Source organism: Dermochelys coriacea, chromosome 21, assembly GCF_009764565.3.
Source record: "Dermochelys coriacea isolate rDerCor1 chromosome 21, rDerCor1.pri.v4, whole genome shotgun sequence".
NCBI classification, from domain to species: Eukaryota; Metazoa; Chordata; order Testudines; family Dermochelyidae; genus Dermochelys; species Dermochelys coriacea.
The window spans coordinates 14,341,544-14,355,649 of NC_050088.1; the positions used below are offsets into that span (position 1 = coordinate 14,341,544).

At 44.0% G+C, this 14,106-nt stretch overlaps 1 protein-coding gene across 3 annotated transcripts in view; it reads right to left on the minus strand.

Moving 5' to 3' along the window:
• LOC119846382 (cryptochrome-1-like) overlaps nt 1-14,106 on the minus strand; it is a 43,399-nt gene that overhangs the window by 11,962 nt on the left and 17,331 nt on the right. For all 3 annotated transcript variants that reach the window (XM_043500474.1, XM_038379981.2, XM_038379982.2), the window contains 5 exons: nt 13,711-13,851; nt 12,473-12,643; nt 10,050-10,190; nt 9,097-9,248; nt 8,151-8,248 (listed from right to left, as the gene is read on the minus strand). In XM_043500474.1, the coding sequence (XP_043356409.1) occupies nt 8,151-8,248; nt 9,097-9,248; nt 10,050-10,190; nt 12,473-12,643; nt 13,711-13,851 (703 nt within the window). The remainder of the gene's footprint in view (nt 1-8,150; nt 8,249-9,096; nt 9,249-10,049; nt 10,191-12,472; nt 12,644-13,710; nt 13,852-14,106) is intronic.

A 14,106-nucleotide genomic window follows, 5' to 3' on the forward strand; every position in this document is an offset into this window, starting at 1 on the left:
GAGGTTTGGAGATGCAGGTGGAAAGTCTCGTTGAGTTTAGGAAGGGGTTTGAGCAGATGATAGAGCAAAGACATGAGGTATCTGAAGGGAAAAGCTCCGACTCACAGATGGAAGCAGGGCTGGGGAATTTTGAGGGGAGACTGGGTGAGGAAAGTGGTCAGTGGAAGCATGTGACTAAAAAGAACCAGGCAGAGGAAAAGACGGGCTAGTGAAGGAGAAATAGAGCTTAGGAACAGGTTTGCAGAGTTGGAAAATGAAGAAGGGGCTCAGCAAGTACTTGTTGAAGGTGGAAGGGTAAGGAAGAAGAGAAGAGAGGCTAGTCCTATAGGAAAAGCGGAAGAGTCAAGGGAGACAACACCAAATATGAGCCCCAGGAGGATACAGGATAGGTTGAAGAGGATTATAAGGGAAAATAGGAATGGAAAGAACTTGCAGCCAGAGGGAACAGGGGAGAGACTGGAGAATAGCCCTGTCACCAGGAAAAGGCAGGTCTATGTGATCGGGGACTCCTTACTGAGAAGGATAGACAGGCCTGTAACTAGAGCTGATCCAGAGAATAGAAGGGTGTGCTGTCTTCCAGGTGCTAAGATACGGGATGTAGACCTGAGGTTGAAAAGGATCCTAAAGGGAGCGGGAAAGAATCCCCTAATTATCCTTCATGTGGGAACAAATGATACGGCTAGATTCTCGCTGGAAAGTATTAAGGGAGACTATGCTAGGCTGGGGAAGACGCTTAAGGAAATTGAGGCTCAGGTGATCTTTAGCGGGATCCTTCCTGTTCCTAGAGAAGGGCAACAAAGGTGTGACAAGATTATGACTGTCAACAGATGGCTTAGGCAGTGGTGCTATAAGGAGGGCTTTGGGATGTATGGCCACTGGTAGGCATTCACAGATAGAGGACAGTTCTCTCGGGATGGACTTCATCTGAGTAAGGAAGGAAATAGACTTCTAGGATCAAGGCTGGCACAACTGATAAAGAGAGCTTTAAACTAGGAATTAGGGGGAGATGGTTGGGAGATGTCCAGGTAATCTCCACGCCAGATTTTAGCATTGAGAGGGAAGAAGACAAAGTAAGAAAGGATACAGCCGTGGGTAGAATGTATATAAGGAGCGAGGGCAGTGTGGATACTAGTCTAATAGGTTATACTGGCTGTGGAATGACGGTGCCTAATAGGGTACAAAATGTGAGCGAGGTCAAACAGCAAAAATTAAGATGTTTGTACACCAATGCGAGGAGCCTAGGTAACAAAATGGAGGAACTAGAGCTACTGGTGCAGGAAGTGAAACCAGATATTATAGGATAACAGAAACATGGTGGAATAGTAGTCATGACTGGACTACAGGTATTGAAGGGTATGTGCTGTTTAGGAAAGACAGAAACAAAGGTAAAGGTGGTGGAGTAGCATTGTATATCAATGATGAGGTAGAATGTAAAGAAATAAGAAGCGATGCAATGGATAAGACAGAGTCCGTCTGGGCAAAAATTACATTGGGGAAGATAACTAGTAAAGCCTCTCCTACGATAGTGCTTGGGGTGTGCTATAGACCTCCGGGATCTAATTTGGATATGGATAGAGCCCTTTTTAATGTTTTTAATAAAGTAAATACTAATGGAAATTGCGTGATCATGGGAGACTTTAATTTCCCAGATATAGACTGGAGGACCAGTGCTAGTAATAATAATAGGGCTCAGATTTTCCTAGATGCGATAGCTGATGGATTCCTTTATCAAGTAGTTGCTGAACCGACTAGAGGGGATGCCATTTTAGATTTAATTTTGGTGAGTAGCGAGGACCTCATAGAAGAAATGGTTGTAGGGGACAATCTTGGCTCAAGTGATCATGAGCTAATTCAGTTCAAACGAAATGGAAGGATTAACAAAAATAAATCTGCAACTAGGGTTTTTGATTTCAAAAGGGCTGACTTTCAAAAATTAAGGAAATTAGTTAGGGAAGTGGATTGGACTGAAGAACTTGTGGATCTAAAGGTAGAGGAGGCCTGGGATTACTTTAAATCAAAACTGCAGAAGCTATCAGAAGCCTGTATCCCAAGAAAGGGGAAAATATTCATAGGAAGGAGTTGTAGACCAAGCATCTTAGAGAGGTGATTAAGAAGAAGCAGAAAGCATACAGGGAGTGGAAGATGGGAGGGATCAGCAAGGAAAGCTACCTAATTGAGGTCAGAACATGTAGGGGTAAAGTGAGACGGGCTAAAAGTCGAGTAGAGTTGGACCTTGCAAAGGGAATTAAAACCAATAGTAAAAGGTTCTATAGCCATATAAATAAGAAGAAAACTAAGAAAGAAGAAGTGGGGCCGCTAAATACTGAGGATGGAGTGGAGGTTAAAGATAATCTAGGCATGGCCCAATATCTAAACAAATACTTTGCCTCAGTCTTTAATAAGGCTAAAGAGGATCTTGGGGATAATGGTAGCATGACAAATGGGAAGGAGGATATAGAGGTAGATATTACCATATCTGAGGTAGAAGCAAAACTGAAACAGCTTAATGGGACTAAATCGGGGGGCCCAGATAATCTTCATCCAAGAATATTAAAGGAATTGGCACCTGAAATTGCAAGCCCTTTAGCAGGAATTTTTAATGAATCTGTGAACTCAGGAGTAGTACCGAATGATTGGAGAATTGCTAATATAGTTCCTATTTTTAAGAAAGGAAAAAAAAAAGTGATCCGGGTAACTACAGGCCAGTTAGTTTGACATCTGTAGTATGCAAGGTCCTGGAAAAAATTTTGAAGGAGAAATTAGTTAAGGACATTGAAGTCAATGGGACAAAATACAACATGGTTTTACAAAAGGTAGATCGTGCCAAACCAACCTAATCTCCTTTTTTTGAAAAAGTAACAGATTTTTTAGATAAAGGAAATGCAGTGGATCTAATTTACCTAGATTTCAGTAAGGCATTTGATACAGTGCCACATGGGGAATTATTAGTTAAATTGGAGAAGATGGGGATCAATACGAACATCAAAAGGTGGATAAGGAATTGGTTAAAGGGGAGACTGCAACGGGTCCTACTGAAAGGCGAACTGTCAGGCTGGAGGGAGGTTACCAGTGGAGTTCCTCAGGGATCGGTTTTGGGACCAATCTTATTTAATCTTTTTATTACTGACCTTGGCACAAAAAGTGGGAGTGTGCTAATAAAGTTTGCAGATGATACAAAGCTGGGAGGTATTGCCAATTCAGAGAAGGATCGAGATATTATACAGGAGGATCTGGATGACCTTGTAAACTGGAGTAATAGTAATAGAATGAAATTTAATAGTGAGAAGTGTAAGGTTATGCATTTATGGATTAATAACAAGAATTTTAGTTATAAGTTGGGGACGCATCAATTAGAAGTAACGGAAGAGGAGAAGGACCTTGGAGTATTGGTTGATCATAGGATGACTATGAGCTGCCAATGTGATATGGCTGTGAAAAAAGCTAATGCGGTTTTGGGATGCATCAGGAGAGGTATTTCCAGTAGGGATAAGGAGGTTTTAGTACCATTATACAAGGCACTGGTGAGACCTCACCTAGAATACTGTGTGCAGTTCTGGTCTCCCATGTTTAAAGAGGATGAATTCAAACTGGAGCAGGTACAGAGAAGGGCTACTAGGATGATCCGAGGAATGGAAAACTTGTCTTATGAAAGGAGACTTAAGGAGCTTGGCTTGTTTAGCCTAACTAAAAGAAGGTTGAGGGAAGATATGATTGCTCTCTATAAATATATCAGAGGGATAAATACAGGAGAGGGAGAGGAATTATTTAAGCTCAGCACCAATGTGGACACAAGAACAAATGGGTATAAACTGACCACCAGGAAGTTTAGACTTGAAATTAGACAAAGATTTTTAACCATCAGAGGAGTGAAGTTTTGGAATAGCCTTCCAAGGGAAGCAGTGGGGGCAAAAGATCTATCTGGTTTTAAGATTCTACTGGATAAGTTTATGGAGGAGATGGTATGATGGGATAATGGGATTTTGGTAAGTAATTGATCTTTAAATATTCAGGGTAAATAGGACTAATCCCCTAAGATGGGATATTAGATGGATGGGATCTGAGTTACCCAGGAAAGAATTTTCTGTATTATCTGGCTGGTGAATTTTGCCCATATGCTCAGGGTTTAGCTGATTGCCATATTTGGGGTTGGGAAGGAATTTTCCTCCAGGGCAGATTGGAGAGGCCCTGGAGGTTTTTCGCCTTCCTCTGTAACATGGGGCATGGGTGACTTGAGGGAGGCTTCTCTGCTCCTTGAAGTCTTTAAACCATGATTTGAGGACTTCAATAGCTCAGACATGGGTGAGGTTTTTCGTAGGAGTGGGTGGGTGAGATTCTGTGGCCTGCGGTGTGCAGGAGGTCAGACTAGATGATCAGAATGGTTCCTTCTGACCTTAGTATCTATGAATCTGTAAGTAACAACCGTTCCTTGTTGAAATTTGACATAGCTGAACTGTTCAGTGATAGAAATCAGTTATGCTTTTGTCTGTGGCTTTCTTACTCAAGCACTCAGAGGATGCTGCTGGCATAACCACAGCAGGCTTGCTTGTCATCTATCTATCTTAGGTACTTATATGCCCCTATTTCTATAGTATCTCAGTGCTTCACACTCTGTAATGTATGAATCTGCATAACACCCCTGTGGAGCAGGGAATTCTTTTTTCCCCATTGTTCAGATACAGAACGCACAGAAAGGCTAAATGAGTTCCCTAAGGAAACAGAGGAAACCTGTAGAAGAACAGGGACTTAAACCCAGGTCTCCCATGTCATAGGCACCTGCCCTGACCACTAGCTACCCTTCCTCTCCCCTGTTCATGCCTCAAATACAGACACAGCAAAATCCTGGCTCCATTGAATAGGAGTTTTGCCATTGACTTTCCGGTTTGCAGCCACAATCTCAGCAAGTTTTCACTGTGCAAAAACCATTACAAATCCCCACAACCCTCCAGCCCCATCCCTCTTTATCTCAGTGTGAAGACACACAGAGTGATGTATAGCAGCATATTGAGAGGCAGGATGGCTTAGTGGTTAGGGTGTTAGCATGGGACTTGAGAGCAGTAGATTCAGTGCCCAGCTCCACCACAGACCTCCTGTGTGAGCCTGAGTCCTTTGTCTCTCTGGGCCTCAACTCCCCATCTGTAATACAGGAATGACAGCACAACTGTACCTCACAGCAGCAGAAAACAGGTTTCAGAGTAGCAGCCGTGTTAGTCTGTATTCGCAAAAAGAAAAGGAGTACTTGTGGCATCTTAGAGACTAACAAATTTATTAGAGCATAAGCTTTCGTGAGCTACAGCTCACTTCATCGGATGCATTTGGTGGAAAAAACAGAGGGGAGATTGATATACACACACAGAGAACATGAAACAATGGGTTTATCATACACACTGTAAGGAGAGTGATCACTTAAGATAAGCCATCACCAGCAGCGGCGGGGGAAAGGAGGAAATGGTGACATGGTGACAAGCAAGGTGACATGGTGACAAGCAAAGTAGGCTATTTCCAGCAGTTAACAAGAATATCTGAGGAACAGTAGGGGGTAGGGTGGGGGGGAGAAATAACATGGGGAAATAGTTTTACTTTTTGTAATGACTCATCCATTCCCAGTCTCTATTCAAGCCCAAGTTAATTGTATCCAGTTTGCAAATTAATTCCAATTCAGCAGTCTCTCCTTGGAGTCTGTTTTTGAAGCTTTTTTGTTGAAGGATAGCCACTCTTAGGTCTGTAATCGAGTGACCAGAGAGATTGAAGTGTTCTCCAACTGGTTTTTGAATGTTATAATTCTTGACATCTGATTTGTGTCCATTCATTCTTTTACGTAGAGACTGTCCAGTTTGACCAATGTACATGGCAGAGGGGCATTGCTGGCACATGATGTCATATATCACATTGGTAGATGCGCAGGTGAACGAGCCTCTGATAGTGTGGCTGATGTGATTAGGCCCTATGATGGTGTCCCCTGAATAGATATGTGGACAGAGTTGGCAACGGGCTTTGTTGCAAGGACAGGTTCCTGGGTTAGTGGTTCTGTTGTGTGGTGTGTGGTTGCTGGTGAGTATTTGCTTCAGATTGGGGGGCTGTCTATAAGCAAGGACTGGCCTGTCTCCCAAGATCTGTGAGAGTGATGGGTCGTCCTTCAGGATAGGTTGTAGATCCTTGATGATGCGTTGGAGAGGTTTTAGTTGGGGGCTGAAGGTGATGGCTAGTGGCGTTCTGCTATTTTCTTTGTTGGGCCTGTCCTGTAGTAGGTGACTTCTGGGTACTCTTCTGGCTCTGTCAATCTGTTTCTTCACTTCAGCAGGTGGGTATTGTAGTTATAGGAATGCATGATAGAGATCTTGTAGGTGTTTGTCTCTGTCTGAGGGGTTGGAGCAAATGCGGTTATATCGTAGCGCTTGGCTGTAGACAATGGATCGAGTGGTATGATCTGGATGAAAGCTAGAGGCATGTAGGTAGGAATAGCGGTCAGTAGGTTTCCGATATAGGGTGGTGTTTATGTGACCATCGCTTATTAGCACCGTAGTGTCCAGGAAGTGGATCTCTTGTGTGGACTGGTCCAGGCTGAGGTTGATGGTGGGATGGAAATTGTTGAAATCATGGTGGAATTCCTCAAGGGCTTCTTTTCCATGGGTCCAGATGATGAAGATGTCATCAATGTAGCGCTAGTAGAGTAGGGGCATTAGGAGACAAGAGCTGAGGAAGCGTTGTTCTAAGTCAGCCATAAAAATGTTGGCATACTGTGGGGCCATGCGGGTACCCATCGCAGAGCCGCTGATTTGAAGGTATACATTGTCCCCAAATGTGAAATAGTTATGGGTGAGGACAAAGTCACAAAGTTCAGCCACCAGGTTAGCCGTGACATTATCAGGGATACTGTTCCTGATGCATCATCAAGGATCTACAACCTATCCTGAAGGACGACCCATCACTCACAGATCCTGGGAGACAAGCCAGTCCTTGCCTACAGACAGCCCCCCAATCTGAAGCAAATACTCACCAGCAACCACACACCACACAACAGAACCACTAACCCAGGAACCTATCCTTGCAACAAAGCCCGTTGCCAAATCTGTCCACATATCTATTCAGGGGACACCATCATAGGGCCTAATCACATCAGCCACACTATCAGAAGCTCATTCACCTGCGCATCTACCAATGTGATATATGCCATCATGTGCCAGCAATGCCCCTCTGCCATGTACATTGGTCAAACTGGACAGTCTCTACGTAAAAGAATGAATGGACACAAATCAGATGTCAAGAATTATAACATTCAAAAACCAGTTGGAGAACACTTCAATCTTTCTGGTCACTCGATTACAGACCTAAGAGTGGCTATCCTTCAACAAAAAAGCTTCAAAAACAGACTCCAACGAGAGACTGCTGAATTGGAATTAATTTGCAAACTGGATACAATTAACTTAGGCTTGAATAAAGACTGGGAGTGGATGGCCAAATACTTTTACTTTACACAAAGTAAAACTATTTCCCCATGTTATTTCTCCCCCCCACCCCACCCCCCACTGTTCCTCAGATATTCTTGTTAACTGCTGGAAATAGCCTACCTTGCTTGTCACCATGAAAGGTTTTCCTCCTTTCCCCCCCTGCTGCTGGTGATGGCTTATCTTAAGTGATCACTCTCCTTACAGTGTGTATGATAAACCCATTGTTTCATGTTCTCTGTGTGTGTATATCAATCTCCCCTCTGTTTTTTCCACCAAATGCATCCGATGAAGTGAGCTGTAGCTCACGAAAGCTTATGCTCTAATAAATTTGTTGGTCTCTAAGGTGCCACAAGTACTCCTTTTCTTCTAGCAGCAGAAAAGGATACGTTGAACATTGCGAGGTATTCAGATACTATAGCAATGGGGACCATGTGAGTACATGTGACAGACAACAGTCTGAGGGACTGCATTAGGTTTGGCACACGAGACAATATTAAGGCACAGCAGACCCTTAAGTCATATTGCAGTTTGTAATAACGAGTCATCTTTATCTGAGAGCTGAAACAATCAAAAATGTTAGGCTAATCCATTTCAGAATGTAAGGGCCAAATCCTTGCTTAAAATGTTACGTTTTCATCTCTAGCAAATACTTATTTCATACAACCCGTATCAGTAGCAAAATCCTTAACATGACCTCAGAATTACCTATAATACATCCTGCCTGCTTCTGTGCCTTTTCTGGTGCTGTCCAAGGCTCATAGATGTACTTGGAAGGAAAATTCGTTAGCACAGGGAGGTATTTTCTACAAAAAAAAAAATATATATATATATATATAAATTCTGTAGGCAAATACTTGAGTATTTCAGTGCAGGGCACACGAGTGCTAAGCAACCATGTTGATATTTTAGCATGCGTCTCTCGACTGTATGAGTTTGGGACAGATTTAAACGAATCAGACAGCAGGAGGTGGCAAGGGGAAAAGGAGAATGCATGCTTAGACACAAATATCTAGTTAGCGCCTGCTCCTGTTCTTACTGAAGTTATTGTAAAATTGCCAATTACTTAAACACGAACCTGCTCAATATCTTTATCAGCAATGATGAGAAACTAATGATCTACTATGTTTTTCATCAGTAACTCTCAAAATGTATTACGAAGATGGTCAGAAGCGGGATCCCCATTTTACAGATGGGGAAACTGAGGCACAGAGCAGGGAAAGTGACTTGCCCAAGGTCACCCAGCGGGCCAGTGGCACAGGCAGGAATAGAACCCAGATTTCCTGAGTCCCAGCGCAGGCTTCTGCTAAAATGCACAAGGACAGGACCAGAAAGCGTGGTAGGGATTGATAAACTATTGCACTAGAGAAGAAGGATGGTCTAGTGGTGAGGGTGCTGGCCTGGGACTTGGGAGACACATGCTCAATATCCTGTTCTGCCACAGGCTTCCTGTCTGACCTTGGGCAAGTCCCTTAGTCACTCTGTGCCCCATCTGTAAAACATGGATAATAGCTCTGCCCTACCCCACTGGACTACAGGATAATGACAATTAAGACTGCAAGGTACTCAGATACTACAGTAACAGGGGCCAAATAAGTACCTAGAATAGTAGATAAAAACCCAAAAACGGTTGTTATATTGTGTGTCTTCTTACCGAATATATTGCCCTTCTGGATCTGTGCGTTTGCCAAAGCGGACCGGGCAGAAAATGCGTGTGTACTGATGGAAGAAAGCACTGGCTGACAGCCACATCCAGTTTCCTGCATTGATGCTGTAGTCTGCATCTAACAGCATCTCTTCAAACACCTGTATTTCATGAGAAATTAAAGAGAGAGAAAACAACACATCTTGGGGATGGGGAACACTTATGTGGCAAGGAAGTAAAGAATGCAGATCTGTGAAATAAAGGGCAAAAAAGACACTGGAACAGAGTGCTATCCCTTTAAGAGCAGGGGAGACTGGGAACTATCGGGATATATCACTAGAAGGAAGTCAGTCTGGGCAGGCTATGGTGAAGGAAAGACCTGCAGGCACCTCGGGGACCTAGGACCTGGTTAGCATCGGTAGAGACTACGCTGATTTGTGTATATGTATTTGTTTTTCTCTCTTGTGGCTAGTAAGCTGGAATTAGGCTTTTTAAACCTGGAGTCAGGATTCAGGAGACCTGATTCTATTCCTGGATTTGCTACTGGTCTGCTGTGTGACGCTCAGCCAGTCACTTCTCTTTGTGCTTCTATTTCCCCTCCCAATCTTTGTCTGGTTTATTTAGATTATTAGCTCTGCAGGGCAGGAACTGCCTCTTATGACGCATGTATCTGTACAACGTCCAGCACAACAGAGCCCATATCTCAACTGGGGCTTCTGAGCACTATTGTATTAAAAATAATATAATACTTCTAATGTAACCTTACCACAGGTGCACAGTATAATAAAACATTGCCATGGATGCAGGGGACTGACTAGAGGACCTTTCGAGGTCCCTTCCAGTCCTACAATTCTATGATTTCTCGACAATTCAAATCCTCCAGAAGATTTGCATTTCACAGGGGCTTCTTCAAAGCACCTTTAGGAACAGGCCAATGAACAATGAAAGAAAAGATTGTGAACCTTCATGCCCTCTTCCCAGCTGATCCAGAGGTCTCCTCGAGTCAGGAAGCAGGCAACAGCATGTCGAGCAAGATGGTGAATCCAACCTTCCTGATGAAGCTGAGTCATGATCGCATCAATCCATGGAAACCCTGTCTGAGCCTAAAACACACAGAAGATTTCAGTCCTCCTGCTCAATATACACAGTACTCCATTCCCTCCTTCACCCCCAGAATTGCTTCTTCTCCCTTGCCCTTTCTTTAAACACAGAGGCCAGTCACTTTGTCAGAGGATCAGGCATTACGGGCCCAAAGTGGAACCCTTGTTCACGCTGAAGAGTGACTTTGCTACTGAGGTATGGGATATTCTGGCACAATGGGCTAGGGAACAAGAATGAGAATGATTTTAGAACAGTGGTTCTCAACCTATTTTGTATTACCTGGGACACAGGTTGAGAACCACAGCGCACCTCTCCGACCTCTCTCCTATGCCCAGCGCCTCCCACCCAGAGACTCTTCCAGTAGAGTGGGGCCAGGAGTGGAGTCCTGGGCGGGGGGATGGGCAGCAGGGACCCTGGACCCCGCTGTGCGGGGCTGGGCAGCAGTCCCAACCCTGGATCCTGCCGCTTGGGGCCGGGTGGCAGGGCAGCCAGGTGGCAGCCCAGACCCCGGCCCTATGGAGCCAGCCGGTAGCCCTGACGCTGACCCCAGACCCCTGCGGAGCTGGGTGGCAGCCCCAGACCCTGGACACTCGCTGTGTGGGGCTGGGTGGAAACTCCGGACCCCCGCTGCACAGGACTGGCTGGCAACCCCAACCCCACTGCGCCGGGCCAGGCAGCCCAGACCCCGCCGTGCTGGGCAGCCGGGAACCTGGACCCCACTGTGCAGCTCAGCAGCCTTTAATTGGTCCGTGGGTTTAGAACTGCTGCTTTAAAGCCTAGTGGTTAGGGCACTCACTTAGGATGTGGGAAATCCAAGTGCATATACCTACTCCAATGACTATTTATATACACAAACTGGACCAGCATCAGCAGGAGAGATTGAGAGACCAGTGGCTTGGGCACTCACCTGCGTTGTAGAAGACCCATGCTCAAATCCCTTCTCCACATCAGGGAGAGGGAGGAATTGAACCAGGGTCTCTCACATCCCAGAGGAATACTATAACAACTGCACCAGAAGTTATAGGGAGCAGGCCTTCTCCTCCCGAAAAAGTTTTTTGGGCCCAAACTATTCAGGAAATTTGTTTTGAGTCAACCAAAAACTGCATGTTTCAGCAAATAAACTATTTGTCCAAATTATTTTCCCCAGCTCTGTGATTCTCCCCTGGCTAGCATCTTGCATCATCATAGACACCTATGCTAAACAGGTGTCAAGCATTACCAAATTGGAATGATAGCACTTTGTAGAGACAACATAGGGTGCAAGGTTGTGAAAACCTGTTAAACCTGTAGCAGTAGGTCATCAGGGCCATAAGAATATGCAAAGATAGTAGGATATTATATAAGGAAGACATTAGGATTCAAATAGCCTATTTTTCAGGAGCTACTTGGCTAAAGTAGCATATGTAGGCTAATGAGAGGTTAGTTCCTATCCTGGCACCAATGAAGATCAGTTTCTCTGTGGCCTTGGGAAAGTAATTTCATTGCTCTGTGCCCATTTTCCTGTCTGTAAAGCAGGGAAAATGACACTTCCCGACGGCTCGGGGTGCAGTGAAGAGTCAATGTTCATCAAGTGGTTTGAAGAAGAAAAACAGTAAATGATAAAAATATTGCTGATAGTTATATGGACACACTGCACTGAGGGACTTGGAGCGGGCTCTTTGTTTGTGTATGAGAGCTAGGTATTAATAATTATCATTGTGTACCTCTTATACAGGTTAGGCTCCCTGGGTTTTATTTGGTTGGTTGATTGGTTGGAAAACTCTCCAAAGAGTCAGCAGGAAATAAAAAATACCCAGGGACCATGATGGGTGAAACATTACTGCAAGATCCTGGGGCAGGAATGCCAACAGAGTCCTTCATCCCAATCTCCTTTAGAGGCAGATATTGAAGACACTGTTAGATCTCCTCCTCCTTCAACCCTTCTGAATTTTCTCATTGGGGTATTATAGACCATCAGGAGAACAAGCGGGAATAGGACTCAGAGTGCCCTGGCTTACAGCCCTGTGCTCAGGTGTCTAGAAGGTGGATGGGCTATATTCAATTCTCTGGTCAATATAAATCTTGATTAAGTCAGTCAATCTCTTCCTAAGTATTTAACTCTCTATAGTACTTTGGGATACATTTTAGAGAGCATCTTTCATGCAAAAGGTATGTTGTACCCAGTGGCTTGATTTTTTTTAAAATGCTATTCACAGTCCTCTGGCATACATTGTGGTGCACTAGAAATAGCCAACAAGAGAAAAGAATGTATCGGTTCTACTCAAATGGGAATTCAGCACTTTACCATTCTCCACTTGTAGAGTCTCTCTGCATCCTGGTACCAGTTGATCTGAAGGCAGATGGGGTTCCCTGCCATTCTGGTAAAGTTTGGTGTTGCTGATGCCACAGTATAGAAGAATTCTCTCCACAGAAGCTGTCCTTGAAGTGATACAGGTGGCAGAGAGTGGTTCTTTGACTGCAACAAAGACATAGCGCCAGAGCCTCAACTTGTGGAAGTCGTCATAATTCCATTGACTGCAGCTGAGCCACAACAATTTAACCAGCACATGAGCTGGCCCAGACACTACAGCTGAAAACATCTGCTAGCTTTATAGCGTTTTACTGTTGAATCCAAGGAGCCAAGGTCTGAAACAAAGTTTGCAGCACCAAAACAGAGCGAGCTGAAAACACCTAAAACTCAATATTCCCTGACCATCTGGGATAATTTTCTGCAACACCCTAACCTTCTAGGATAGATTCATACCGGGATTTCTTCCTGAAGCAAAAATAAAACCCTAAGATTCCTTAAAGCAGACACGCACTGACTGATATATAGTTGCTCGGATTCATGCATTGAAGAAGAGTAGCCTTTTTTAAAAAGTTAACGAGAACCCCTGTTTTATGTTAATGAAACAGTGAAGTCTCATTCCCACAACTGGATCCCACAAATGGATCTCTGTGCCCATGCAGACTGTGAAACAGTCTCCACGTAGGGTGGCATTTTCCAGGCTTGTTCTCAACGGTAATTTCTTCTCAAAGGTTGTGCAAATTCTGTACATCTGTTTTTGAGTTATGCACTGATGAAAACCGACATTTTTGCACATACAAGATTTAAGATTTGCAAAGGAGGACAAACTTGATGTTGTTTAGCTTGACCTGCAGCCAAAACACCCATAGGTCTTGTCGACAGAGAACCTCTGGGACGATACCTTTAGCTCAATTTTAGCTGGTTGAGCTACACTCTAGGCTTCTCCTCCTCCCAGCAACTCAATCACTTTAGCCTGTACTAAAGGACAATTTCTTTGTCTTGGCTACAATTTTAGCAAGTGTTAATTAGATGGAGTTTGGTAACACGAGCTAACATTACACCTTGAAATCCTAGTCAGGGCAAGGCTTTAATCTGTTTAAGGATAATATTTCAAACAATATCGAAAGCCACTTTGCAGTGTTAATACGACTGTTGCTGAGGAGGAGACTAGTCTGCTCTAGGAAACTGTTAGATAACCATTGCGTTGGCTTCATTTGCTCACAGCATTTTCTTACCTGAGCATAAATGTTTGATAATCTATAAAAAAACCTCCGAACTGACAAACAGCCCAAGCTGAAATAGGGACTCAGTCCAGTAGTACTTGGAAGCAGAGAATTTGGAATTGTTCTTGGTTTAGTAAAATTTGCTATCCAGCCCTAAAAAACAAACAAACAAACAAACCAACCAATTTTAGGCAGAACACCACAATGTATGTCCTGTTAATGAAACAGAAAAGAGCTGTGAGCAGGTGGCTTCCCCACTATACTCCAAACACAGGCCACACAAATTGTGCCCCTTCCTGGAGTTGGGCATTATACGTGAAAAGAACTCAAATCGAAATGAAATAGAAAATGTAACCCAAGTCTTCTCCTTAGACTTGGATGACCCAGGGTTCCTCCTTGAGAAGAGTT